Source organism: Periplaneta americana, chromosome 11 (assembly GCF_040183065.1).
Source record: "Periplaneta americana isolate PAMFEO1 chromosome 11, P.americana_PAMFEO1_priV1, whole genome shotgun sequence".
NCBI classification, from domain to species: Eukaryota; Metazoa; Arthropoda; class Insecta; order Blattodea; family Blattidae; genus Periplaneta; species Periplaneta americana.
The window spans coordinates 14268196-14282418 of NC_091127.1; the positions used below are offsets into that span (position 1 = coordinate 14268196).

Genomic DNA, 14223 nt, shown 5'->3' on the forward strand with positions numbered 1-14223 from the left:
GGCCTATACGGACTCTGCTGTAAGTTTCACTAAGACGCATTTTAATTAATCGAACTAGTTTCTTGGGAATACCAAATTCAATAAGAATATTATATAAAACTTCTCTCTTAACCGAATCATACGCCTTTTGAATAGAATGATCTATATACATTAAATATACATCAAATGACTTCATTGTGAAGTGCCTAGAAATTGGGCCAACAACAATATGCATTAAATTTATCTTGTAGACACAATGATGTCACTTTCTCATTGATGAAAGACACGTATGGAATTTTCTGCACTTAAAATTCTATTGCTGTTGAAACTAATACATTAAATCCAGTGCTGCCATGGGGGCTATATGGCATATGGGAAACTACAATTTTTTTATATGGGGAAGAGAAAATTCTGCTCATATGGAGTATGGGCTTCTAAATTTTGTTCATGGTGATCTATATTTTTACACGGAGATTTGTATTGATATTAGATCATCTCTTCCTAATATATCTTCTTTGGTGTTCATAAACATAAAAGGTTCACTTTTACAGTGCTGGACTCCAGAACCATAAAAGAATGGTTGAGAAAATCCTAGTACTGCAGATACACGTTTTAGGATTCATATAGACAAGTGTGCTACTACTGTGTCAGCTTCATGGAATCTTCTTTAAATCAATCTTATTTTACAATTAAAAACAATTTCTCTACCTCTTTAATATGAAAACATCCTTTAACTGATGGTCGGAGTGGTAAAGAAAATAAAATATGTTTCAAGCGAGAAAAATATTGGATGGGGTGTATGGTCAAGGAAAAAAAAAAATACCATAACGACACTGATAAAAGCCCTTTCAGCTTATAGATCACATAATAAGTATTTGCTTAAATATTTTACTTTGTCTTTTATTGTATGTACTATGAATTCATCAGAATAGTTTTCCAGTGTAGAAGAGGTAAGAAGAGAACGATGATTTGATGAATAGGAAAGCTTTTACTAGGGTTGGATAAAAAGTAATGGCAACAGTTCGATATTTCTGACATGGCTTTATTCACAGGGGTACAACATTTATGTACCTTCCATATAGTCGCCCCCCTTATTTATTACCTTTTGCCAAATGTTTGGAAGGCGTCGTACACCATCAGCACGTCCATCTTTGTTGATGTTCCCTATTGAACGCCCTAAAGCATGGATAAGTTCATCTCTGGTATTGTACCGGGTCCCTCGCAGTGGTTCTTTTACTTTGGTGAAAAGATCGTAATCACATGGCTCATATCGGGTGAGTACGGTGGATGTTCCAGTAGTCCGCTTTTGCCGTCTGCCTTGGAGGTACAGCGTGTTGCAGTATTACCCCATCAATGTCAACGCCACAATGAACATCTCCTTCACAGCACTTTGTGTAGGGCGCACTTTCTTTGGACGAGGAGAACCGGGATGCTTCCATTCATTTGATTGGCGTTTCAAGTTTGGTTCATACGAGCGAGTCCAGGTTTCGTCCATAGCGACAATTCGTCCAAGAAAGTCGTCACCTTCCATTTGATACCGGTGCAACAAGGCCTTCCCGTAACGCTTTAACCCATCGTGCAACTGTGCGATATGGCAACGCTGCATCACCACATGTTTCACGCAGCCCCTGAAAACATTCTTGTGCACTATGACCTCGTGCCATTTCAATTTTGATCCAGGAACGTTGCTCTAGTTTTGTAAGGATGGTCTTAGGGCGCTCGCACTATCCCTATGAAAGTGAACGTTCTACACACTGCAGTAGATTGATGGAGTACTGTCGCCGCTGGCTGCACTAACTCATCTAACAGTCCTTGTTCATGTCCACACAGCTGGCAGCTCTCGAACCCACCATCGTCACGTGACAGCAGTGTTGCCATTACTTTTTATCCAACCTATGTACAAGGGAAATAATCGTACAGTATCAATGTAGTTGTCTGGAGTGGCTGAAGGAAGGAATAACATCAGATAACTGGTCATGGAGATCAGAGTTTAGACTTCAGGAAAAGAAATACACCGGCATAGCTTTTATATTTAGTCACTGATGTCGCTTGAGAACTCACTACAAAAATGGTTACAAAACACTCAATAACTGCATAATGAGCTACACGACTTCATAGATTACACAATAATATGTGGATTCTTTTTCTGCAGATAGAAATTTTAAATGTTGGCTTTTCTGTTAGTAGATTTTTCATTGCTAGGTTGTGATCCGTGTTTCTTTAGCTCTTCATTGTTACTTCCTTATGTTTCAGTCCTTTTGGATTTGTGGTGAACAAAACAGATATAATAAAGTTTATTTAAAGTACTCCAGTTTTCATTCCACTATTACCCTATTAACATTGTATCAACAACTCATTGATATTACATAATCACAACACTTTGGATATGGCATTCAATGGTAAATGTTTTAATAAATTACTAAGTAAATCCTGCCTCGCACTCATCACGGTCATAGTGCAGTAGTGAAGTCAGGGTCTTGTAGTGACGTCACAGGACTTGGTCTTGGGCACCTGTAGCGAGCCTTGCGTCGGACAGTGGCAGCAGCCCGAGCTAAGGGTGGCTCCCGACAGTGCCTCAGAGTGCGCCAGGCTGTCTGTGTCAGACCGGATCTCAGCCCGAACTCGATCCAGAGCTGTAAACCAGGTGAAAATTTTCAAAATTTTGTTCTTTATTTTGTGACCACAGCTAACAGCCAAGTTAAAAAATCCTAATATGCTCAAAGTGCATAAATTGAGTACTTTTTGTCTGTTTAGTGCCATATCCAAATATTCCGCCATTGCCAATAATTTCAGAAATTCCTATCATTACTGGATCTATAGAATGTTCATTGTGTAAGTCCCATGGAGATGATCGTACAGTGCAGTAGATTTTCTGTTATTATTGCACTGGTGATAAAGATTATGGACTATGGAGAAATTTGAAGTAATGACAGAGAAACGGGAGTACCCAGAGGAAACTTGTCATAATTCCGACTTTGTCCACTACAAAATCCATTTGGATTGCCAAGATTTTAGTTCGAGCCTTTAGAATGAAAAGGTGATGCTGTAGCTTTATAGGTAAGGTGTGCCACAGTTTGTTGATGGGGTTTAATTTGGGAATAATTGTGAGAGCGTAGAAAATTTAAAATATTATAGACCTACTATATCTTCACTGCTGAAATAATTTGTTTTAGTATCCCACAGTTGTGCGAAATATACTTAATAAAATACCAGTAGTTGTTCTTGAGTTTAACTGACTCTCTCTATAAACAATTTATATTTATTTTTCTTATTAATTTCATGCATGCATGTGCAAAGATTATTAAGTTGTGTTGCACTGCAGTGTAACACGACTGTGAAATAGTGAAGGGTTATAAAGTACTGTAAGCATGCAACCATTATCTATTTCAGTGGTATTCAATATTTTTTGTTAGTTTACCCTCAAAATACAATTTTTTTTTACTATTGTACCTCCAAACAGCATTGCAGTTACATAAGAAATAACAAAAGACTGTAATTTATGTCGTATGCAAAATAAATTATTATTATTATTATTATTATTATTATTATTATTATTATTATTATTATATATCCAATAATGCAATAATAATAGTAATGAATTATGTAAAATTTTTTTTCTACTTCGTTATGTAAGAATGCTGTATCAACTACGAGGTTATTTAGTGCCAATGAAATTGGTGATAGCGAGATGGTATTTGGCCAGATTAGGCCATAGATTACCTCACATTCGCCTTATGGTTGGGGAAAACCTCGGTAAAAACCCAACCATGTAATCAGTCTAAGCGGGAATCGAATTTACACCCAAGTGCAACTCCATATCAGCAAGGAAACGTACTACTGTCTGAACTATACCAGTAGCGTAAAATGTTGTTGAAGAAAGAAAAAACATTTGATATTGTAAAAGAAAATTTGTGAACTGCATTAATTATCTATAAGTATAATAATAAAATAAGTATGTTAGTATTTTTATGTATCTAGTCAGTAGGATGTATACTCCTTGAGAAAACCCTGCGTACCCGTAGGGGTATGCGTACCATAGATTGAATACCACTGGTGTATTTTATATTATATTAGTCCGAAAAATGTAGTAGAATGTGTTTTGTTGCATAAAAATATTCGTGTGAAAATCGTTTCCGTATTATAGTCGCAGCCTCAGTTGTAAAAGAAGTCTACTTATGGAATGTGCAGACTGTACCAGCCGATTCATGATACTTGTCCATATTGGGACATTATGTACTGCTTTAATTTGAATGACAGCTAAAATTTGTTATTGCCTAACATTGTTTTCACACATAGAGTTTTAATACTTGTAGATTTGTGACAGTCATTAACAGTTCCGTCGACCTGGTTGGCAAGTTGGTATAGCGCTGGCCTTCTATGCCCAAGGTTGCGGGTTCGATCCCGGGCCAGGTCGATGGCATTTAAGTGTGCTTAAATGCGACAGGCTCATGTCAGTAGATTTACTGGCATGTAAAAGAACTCCTGCGGGACAAAATTCCGGCACATCCGGCGACGCTGTTATAACCTCTGCAGTTGTGAGCGTCGTTAAATAAACCATAATATTTATTTTATTTAACAGTTCCTTTGATAAATTAACTTGAAACATCTTTAAGTTTTAAAATGCTTCTGAACATAAAAATATACAGATCTGTGATGACAATGGTACAGCTGTATTTTTAGGGTATATTAACATATTTGGCTATTGCAGATGTAAAATAAGATAACAAATTAAAAATCACTACCAAAGAAAACAGTAAGGTAAATCTTGTATGAATTAAGTGATACATAATAAGTGAAACAAGTATAGTATGCGACCAAAGATGATGAAGACTAGGAATAATAACCAGAAGTGGCTGTTGCTAAAGGCACGAACTGAAAACATAGCTTAAAATTTGAAAGTTTTGTCATATTATAACATTTTCGAAGTGGGATAGGATTATAATGAGATACTGCTATTTTGCTGTGCCATTATAGAACATTTGAAAACTTTTTTTTCTCTTGTACATAGGAGAGACCCGAAGGATTGCACTGCAGCCTGAGATTTATTGAGCTTACCACTCCTATTCTGTGAATGATTGGGTAGCTGAACGGCCGTGCTCTTGTACTGAAGTACAGCACGTCACACTGTGAACTTAACCCGGGCTATTGTATGGATGATGATAATGATGCCGAAATGAGACCGAGGTCCAATGCCGAACGTTATCCAGCAATTTGAAAACTTAGGGTTGTGTTATGTTACAGGTCGTACCTATTCGGGCACATGGTGCGAATTGAATTTTTTCTCCAGGGGGGAGGCAGGACATACCCCCATCAATTCGCACTCTGTTCGGGCCAATACAGCATATTACTGTATATTTTTTAAGAAATTTAAAAGAGAAATACTACAAAAATGTTCAGATACAGTTTTGAAAGTGAAATATCGGACCTCTTGACAAAACAGCCAATTTTATTCATTCATTTACTCTGCACATTAAGATCTCTGCTTTCGGAACAAGAACTGGAACAACAAATTTGCTCTCAGAAATTGTTTAGATATGGCGGCAGAAAAAGATCTTCAGTAGCCTCATCACTTGTGCTCAGCCTTCTGCCTCTTCCCATTTCACACAAATTTTGAACATGGAACACACTTTCAGATGTATTCACTCATTACTTTTTAGCTTGGGGGTTTCTTTTTCAACATTTACTTTATATTTACTCTGAAAACATTATTTTAAATTCCGATTTAAAAATGCAGTTATATTGTCAGACTCCAAAGCAGCTATTCTATCAATAGTCTCTAAACACACACTATCTCAAACAGCAGAAATAACTAAAATGCTCTCTCAATTAATATCACTCAATAAAAGAATTGTATTCCAATGGATACCATCCCACTGTGGAATCCTGGGAAACGAGAATGCGGATGCTTTAGCAAAGAAGGGCAGCACTGCTACTTACAGACCTGTTACTAAATCTACATATTACTCTATGAAAAGATTTATTAAATCTACATGCTTAGACTTCAACAAACAAAATTTGATAACACAATCCCATGGGAAAAAATGGAACTCTCTGCATCATAATCCACAGTTAATTCCCGATTTACCACGAAAATCGTCTGTAGCTGCATTTAGATTGGCAACAGGCCATGATTGTTTGGCCAAACACCTGCATAGAATTGGAATATATCAGTCCCCTAACTGTCCATTGTGCAACTCAAACCAAGAAATGGATTCGGAACACCTCAAAATCTGTGCTTCAGTGGCTGGTCATGGTAATATCTTTGAAAAATATTGGAGTGCAAGAGGTCAAATGACTTTGTTGTCAAACGCCTGGTATTAGAAAACAACAACAAATTCCGATTCCTATCACTTTTTGAATGAGGTTAATTTTTAAGAATAAATTCTCTTCCGTATGTCACGAGGTTACTTGCCCTTCCATTTTATAAGGAATTATTAAACTATAGATTTTCGAGACATAAAAAGTTCTGAATTTCTTGTTTACCGAGAAGGTGATGCAGTCAGTCATCTGACTTTTCACTGAAGAGAGTGGAGGTTCAATTTCAGGCAGATCCTTTGAGAATTTCGGTAGACAGAGTCAAGGGCGCCCACAGGATCGAATCTCAGTGGTACCGTAGCAAGATGGTTAGAAAATTATAGGAAATGGATGGACGAGAAGAGAGAAAATTGAAAATGAAAAATAGCCAGTTTTGAAATCTAAATGATCTTGTGCACGTATTCATAGTGTAAAGCGCTCATTTTTGTTGAATTGTTTACCGAGGGTTTGAGAAAACAAGATCATGCATGTAGAGAAGATTAAAAAACCATGTAAAAAATAAAAATCTCAGTGATAGCAATTGCTACCACTGACTACCCCAGGGGGCGCCCTTGGACAGAGTGACTTTGAAGAGATTTTCTCCGAGGAATTCAGTTCTCCAGCTATTCTTATGTTACCAGTGATACATAATATCTTATTGTTTTTCAATAGCTTTTATTAAAAGGAATGTTAAGTAAATAATTACAATAACATTTATCTACAAAGGCTGATGAAGATACATAATTATTAATCACAAATGAATGTAAACATCAAGAGTGAAAGTAATTTTCATCTAATCTACGACACCAGACACCATAAAGCTGCATCTACATGGTTCAATTTTCCATGCACGTTTAAGATTTTGTGTCTACATGGTTTGAACGTCATCTTCACTTCGTATTATATATATATATATATATATATATATATATATATATATATATATATATATATATATATATATTATTTATTGCATGCATTGCTTGAATGTGTAAAGTTGAAAGAAAAATTGAACCGTATAGATGTACCGTAAACTGGGGTAAAGAGGATCACATGTGGTAAAGTGGATCATATGTGTATTGTTAGATAAGTCAGCGCCACATGGATCACACATGCAAAGAAAACTATTTTTAGTGGCATTTATAGAAGAAAGGTTTTCTTTGCATGTGTGATCCATGTGGCGCTGACTTATCTAAGCAATACACATGTGATCCTCTTTACCCCAGTTTATGGTACTGTACCATGCACCTTAACCCACAGGACACTCGCCAGCGTATCAATGGCGACCAATACTTGCACATTCTCACAGTAAGTGGACTGGTACATAAATATATATATGCACACTATGTTTTCTCGAATACTCTGAACGCCTTTTCTTTTCCGAAATATACAAGTAAAAATTACGGATGCGCGGCTTATTCGAAATGAAGTTGGCAACATTGCCCGATTTTCCTCCCGCGCAATTCCAAAGGTCCATCCAATAGCATCTCGCGGGTATTTCAATTCTTAACATTGTTAAATGGCGTTTGGATTAGCAGTTACTTGTATCAAAATCAAGTTCTAATGTTAAGTGCAGAGTTTGTGCATCTTATATTTTAAATGGATTCGTATGCATGGACATGCATATCAATCCCTCTTGTTCAAAAGAGCTTCATAAAAAAGTGTAGCATTTCCAATCAGCTAGACAGAACAGAGGACGATAGTGTATAGGGAAGTGAGAGTGAAGACGAATACCTGGGCGACATCGAAAAAAGCACAGAATGAAGAAGTTAATAGTGATGACAGGTATTTATTATAATAAACCACGTAGTATCATAGTATTAATAATAATAAGAATAATAATATTGCAGGATATGTAAATGGCCGGTTTATTAATAAGCAAGGCATTTGACAAGTTCACTCTTGAGTGCAGTCAAGTGCGTGCGCATAGGATGAGTTTGAAATGCGTCCTGTTCCAGGATAAAATTTATTGTTAACTGAAATGCATTTGTGTTTAATGGCTTTCAATTTATTGTGAATTATTGAAAGTTTTATTTCTCCCCCCCCCCCCGTTTCAAAAGTGGGTGCGCGGGAATAATTTCGAGAAAATACGATATATGTATGTATTAACCAGTGGCGTACAGTGCAATTTTATGTGAGGAAAGCAATAATACAAACTTTTGTATGTATAGTACAAGACTGATAGCGCTCGGAGAAGGAATTTTGAGACATTTTAAAATGAGGGAATTCATAGTTATCACGATTAAAATATAATTTCTGCAATAAATTTCTTTTTCGCTTTATGAAGTGCTTCCCTTGTCTTCCATGTACGGCATACCACTGTTATGTATGTATATATGTGCATGCATAAGTTCTTTGTTGTGGTTTAATTAATTTCTCGTCCATAGAAAATGGTTGTGTGTCCTTGGCTCGGGTTTGTCTTGTGTTAATTTAACCTTGATACCATGCCAACCACATAATCAGGGAGTCTTACTGCTTGTTATTATCTAGTAGGTTATTAACTGAAGAATCCTTGCAAAAGGCCAATTACGTCCATGAAAGGTGAAAGGGTGTATGTGCGTGTGTATAATATGTGAAATTTCTATTACTCGCAGTACATATTCTATATTTTTAATAATAATGAAAAGTACTAATAATATTTCTTCTAATTAAATAATGTTTTATATATTATAGCTCTCTTTTTGTTGTATCCTGGGTTGTAGCTAGTAGCATTACGCACTCTGTTGACGTTTCTTAAGCACAGAACACAAAGAATTAGCTCTGAAAGAACTATTATTATAGTCTCTAGTAACAAACCGTACTTAAAAAAAAAGAATGGTTAAGAACCATGCTGGACAGTGTAATGTTCTAGTCTCCCACATTAACATTGTCACCTCTTTTAAAGTCCATGTCGTCCATCTCAGAGTTTTGGATGACGTGTAGCTGCTTTTTGAACTTCTTGGTGAGCTTCTTCCTCACATAGTCTGCCTCGATCTCTTGCTTCGTGCGTGGAATGCGGAAACGGATGCAGCAGCACAGGAGGATCACTCACCGAAAATAAACCAGAATTTCAGTTCACTGAATTCAGTATTTGTACTACAATAGGCTACTGCATAACTTCTCCATCGAGCTTGTCAATTAGTAGCTATTTATTGAATAATAATTTGCAACTGATAGTGAAATAACAATACTAGGGGAAAGAAATATTGGCCGAAAAAAATCTGTCCTACAGACGTTTTATTTATCACAAATCTTACGTGATTTGTAAAGGAACGAATCCTGATTCCTTTGGTCAAAAGCCATCGGCGAGAGATGTAGTACCGGTAAAGGCCCTGTAGCAATTTTGTGACCAACACTAACTCATAATTTCTGCCTATGCATTTCGGTATGTTCGTCAATTATAATTACAGATGATGATGATAATAATAATAATAATAATAATAATAATAATAATAATAATAATAATAATGAATCATTTAAGCGTACTTGTTCTCTTGTAACATTTCGATTTATTGTATTGTATTGTAGCCTAATTATTGTATTTATCCATTTTGAATCTTGCGTACACCACTTTTAACACTTGAATATAATTAATTGATGAACTAGTGGACTTACTCGTGTTAAATATGTAATATTTGTCCGGCTTACATATTTAACACGAGTAAGTCCACTAGTTCATCAATTAATTATATTGTATTTATTTACATTCCATGGTATTCATACGTCGCTTCACAGCTAGAATATGGAACATGTCAAAAAATCTTAATAGTACTACAAAGCCTTAGTTATACGTAGTTACAGTCTAGTTGAAATATATACAGAAGAGTTTTACAATATACTAGTAGGGGGTTAGTATCATTACTTAATACAAGACACAAATATTCATAAATCATTGTTGAATGTCATAAATTCATATACAGAATGGCAGGCGTGATAAATTAGGTACTTCTTTAATTTGGCCCTAAATAATCGTATGTTTTGAGTTTGATTTTTTATATCCTTAGGGAGGCTATTAAAAATGTTTACTGCCATATAACGCACTCCTTTTTTAGAGTACGATAGATTTACGGGATTTGCCGATAGAGTATGAAAGTCATTTTTTACAACTATTTATGCTATGAAGTGTTGCATTAATTACAAAGTTTTCACAATTATACATACAAGGAAGTTTATTAATGAAAAAATTTAATGACAAACCATGGGCATTATTTGTAGTTTTTTGAAAATGATTCTACACGATTCCTTAAATTTGGCACCTACAATTCTAATTACTCTTTTTTTTTTTACCGAGAGGAAGTACGCAAAGTATATTGTTTTTAAAGTATTGCATAGATATAATAGCAAAACATGCTGAATTTAGTTTGGGGGTAACTTCTTTAATATGATTTTTCCATTTTAACACATCGATTTGTTAGCCAAGAAATTTGGTTGTTGTTTCTGTTAGGGATCTATTGTTAATTATTGCACTTGAAATTTGGAAGGTTGAATTTGGACAGGATTGAAACTGGATTACCGTATGTTAGTTTTGTTATAATTTAATACTAATTTATTGGCTGAGAACCAATCACATATTTTGAAGAGAATTGTCTCTATTGAAGATTGGAATGTGTTGGAGTTATTGACTGTAATTATTATACTTGTATCATCTGCAAATAATATGGGATGACCTACATCTTTTAGGGGAGGCAAGATCATTTATGAACATTAGAAAAATAGAGAACCTACTATTGATCCTTGTGGGACCTCAAATAAAAAAAAATGATTTTTTAGGAGCACAATGAACGAAGAAGAAACCTGTTGTGATAATGGTGGTAGTTGAGGTGGTGATGGTGGGGTGACCTGTTCTGGTGACTGGGAGCGTGGTAGCGGTTGTGATAGTCGGCGAGGTTTTTGGTTATTATGGAAGTGTGCCGTCAATGGTGGCGGTGGTGGTTCATTTACTCACCCAACGCGAGGAGGCTAGCGATGCACAGAAATATAATTTGCCAGACTCTGAAGCCAGCTGCAACCTTTTGCTCCAGCCACTCGCTCTCCGTAGTCGTCGTGTTCGAACACTCCTGTGAACACGTCTCAATTTTAGATGGTGTCATCAGCGAATAGGGATTACAAAGAATGGACACTGAGCGAATTTTCCTGTGTTTTGTTTCTCTGTGCGCCAGCGTTTAGTTCTACTTTCAAGCGCTAGAGGTTAGTGTAATCGAGCATAGGCTAAGATAATAATTGAGAATAGAGTTGAGACACAGGATCCAAACATCGCCCACCTTATTGCTTAATCCAGTAACTCTTTGCTTCAAATAAATTCAAGTTAACAGCTTTTCCTTATTTCTCAATGACGAACTAGTTGTAATAATTTTTTACATTTCAGATATAATAAATTATATTATAAAAGAATATATTACATTATCAAATTATGTATCAAATTCGTTTAATATTTGTATATAATATAATGTAGGTATATGGTTTTACTCCTCATAAGAGCTTTGTTTTTCCATTTTCACTGCTATCAAATCATTACATATTTTAATTGTTGTTGGGGTCAACGTCTCAACTCTCATTATAAAGGAACTCTAGAGTCTAGACATTACAGTTAATAACGGATTTATTATTTTATGGATCCAATTTATTTTATTTCAGTATATAATGCACCTAGATGTATTAATTATATGTGTTATATTTCCGCTGTGTCGACTGCTAGCTGGTGTGATGTCAGCGCCATCTCTAGGGAGAAAGCAGAATCTGACGCTGTAGCTGGCTTGAAGGTCATTGAAATCAGTCCGGCTACATCAAAGGTACCGACGCGAAGTGTCCATTCTTTATAATACCTATTCGCTGGTGTCATCTCACACCTTGTTGTAATACGAAGAGAGTTTGAATGTTCCAAAGAAATAGATCATCAGGCTTTTTTCGAGTACTTCCCCCAATGAATTCCATTTCACCATATATCACCATATCATGTCAGTTAGCCTCTTTATTTCGAAAGGAGCATTAATAATCCTCCATTTTGCCTGCTCATTTCACGGTCAGACTTGTTAACCGTTACTCCACAGCGGCGGACGTGTTTTTACTTACTAAAGATTCGTATCTTTTGACTAAAATTGTTATATCTTGTAAGCATAATTCCCGGATAAATTGACTCTTGGATATTGAGAATGATCAAAATCCACACGTGATGTAGAAGAAATCGCTGTACACGGACAGATATGCAGACGGCATGCCCAAAACCGAATTTTTCGTATTCGGGGATGCTTAAAAACGTAATGCAAAAATCTCAAAATTGATTTTTGGGGAATGACAATAATACTCTATTAATCTCTAATGAGTCCCACGCCGTGGCGTCGTGGCCTAAGGCATCCTGCCCAGGACTCGCGTTACGGAATGCCGCTGGTTCGAATCCTCATGGGAGAAGAAATTTTCTCATGAAATTTCGACCAATGTATGGGACTGGTGTCCACCCACATCGTATGCACTTGGCGAGCTATAATAGGTTGCGAAAGCCAGCTATAACGGCTGGGGGAGATTATCGTGCTAACCACACGGTATCTCCATTCTGGTTGGATGATCGTCCACCTCTGCTTCGGCATGTGAACGTGAGGCCAGCGCCGGCTTGTCGGTCTGGATCCTTCAAGAGCTGTGGCGCTACGGATTATTATTATTATTATTATTATTGTCCCGCGCCGTGGCGTCATGGTCTAAGGCGTCCTGCCTAGTTCTCGCGTTACGGAATGCGCTGGTTCCAGTCCTCATAGGGGAAGAAATTTTCTCATGAAATTTCGGCCAGTGTATGGGACCGGTGCCCAGCCAGCATCGTGATGCACTTGGGGAGCTACGATAGGTAGCGACATCCGGTTGCGAAAGCCAGCTATAACGGCTGGGGGGATCATCGTGCTAACCACACGATACCTCCATTCTGGTTGGATGATCGTCCACCTCTGCTTCGGCATGTGGACCTGAGACCAGCAGCCGGTTGGTAGGTCTGGGCCCTTCATGGGCTGTAACGCCACGGATTATTATTATTATTATTATTATTATTATTATTATTATTATTATTAATCTCTAATGAGCCAGTAAACCATCGTATAGAGCCGCGTCCACCGACACACACACACACACACACACACGCACACACGCAATTAATATTATATAGCTTTCCTGTACTTCAGCTGACAGGATACAACGTCATCTTACAGCCATTGGTAATTAAATGAAGTTTTAGATGTTATTATTTGGCCCAGTTCATATGGAATTTTGAATTATTTGGAATATTTTTCAAATTCCTAAAGTTCGAGATAAGAGATGGCAGGTGGAAAGGTTGATTTCTGCTCATGAAAGTAACGTGGCGATGTCAAAAGTTATTATTTCTTCCAAATTTCTTCGCAATGCCTGTTGTAAAATTAACGGTAAGCGATTACTATCTGAAGTCCAGCCTGGGAAAATATGCAAAAAAATACATTAATGCTACATGAAGTTCTATATACAGTACTGTACCTATATACCCATAAAACCTATAAACACAATGTCCTAGTCAGATACGAATTCGGGAAAAGAAAGGCCCCTAAAAAATCCCATTTCTATAAGTGATAAATGAAGTGACGCACCTTGTCGTCGGCATCTGCTGTACAGGTGGCCATCCTCGCCTCCGAGGAACCCGCGACTGACTAGTTCGAGGGTGGCGTCGTGGCCACACCCTACATTAGCTAATGGGCATCCGTCACGCACATCCCTTCTGTCATATCGCATACACAAAGAATTCAGTTTGTCCGCAACACATATGTTTCTTATACATCTGACTTTGATGGTCTTTGTACTGGAGGATCTCGGAAATGTGCCATAAATGGGACCGAAGCTTCAGATGTTCAGTTGCCATCCGGATCGCTCGGTTTTCTGGAAACTTTCCCGGAAGAAAGAAATAATACAACCTGTAAGATGGCTTGTTAATATATATATATATATATATATATATATATATATATA

The 14223-nt window shown here is 36.8% G+C and overlaps 1 protein-coding gene across 1 annotated transcript; it reads right to left on the reverse strand.

The window, feature by feature from the left end:
* Positions 1–1618: 1618 nt before the first annotated feature.
* LOC138708835 (transmembrane inner ear expressed protein) lies at positions 1619–13931 on the reverse strand. Its single transcript, XM_069839064.1, has 4 exons — positions 13848–13931; positions 11198–11309; positions 9147–9299; positions 1619–2612 (listed from the first exon to the last, which is right to left on the reverse strand). The coding sequence occupies exons 1-4, from the start codon at positions 13878–13880 to the stop codon at positions 2449–2451; spliced, it is 462 nt and encodes a 153-aa protein (XP_069695165.1). The 5' UTR covers positions 13881–13931; the 3' UTR covers positions 1619–2448.
* Between the last annotated feature and the right edge of the window lie 292 nt (positions 13932–14223).

Bases quoted from the DNA above. Each gene is read 5' to 3' on its own strand.
- LOC138708835 (XM_069839064.1), bottom strand. From the start codon at position 13,880: ATGGCCACCTGTACAGCAGATGCCGACGACAAG. The intron at 9,300-11,197 runs GTGAGTAAATGA...ATTTTCGGTGAG, and splicing joins CGCTAGCCTCCTCGCGTTGG to TGATCCTCCTGTGCTGCTGC. The intron at 2,613-9,146 runs GTGACAATGTTA...CCTGGTTTACAG, and splicing joins CGACATGGACTTTAAAAGAG to CTCTGGATCGAGTTCGGGCT.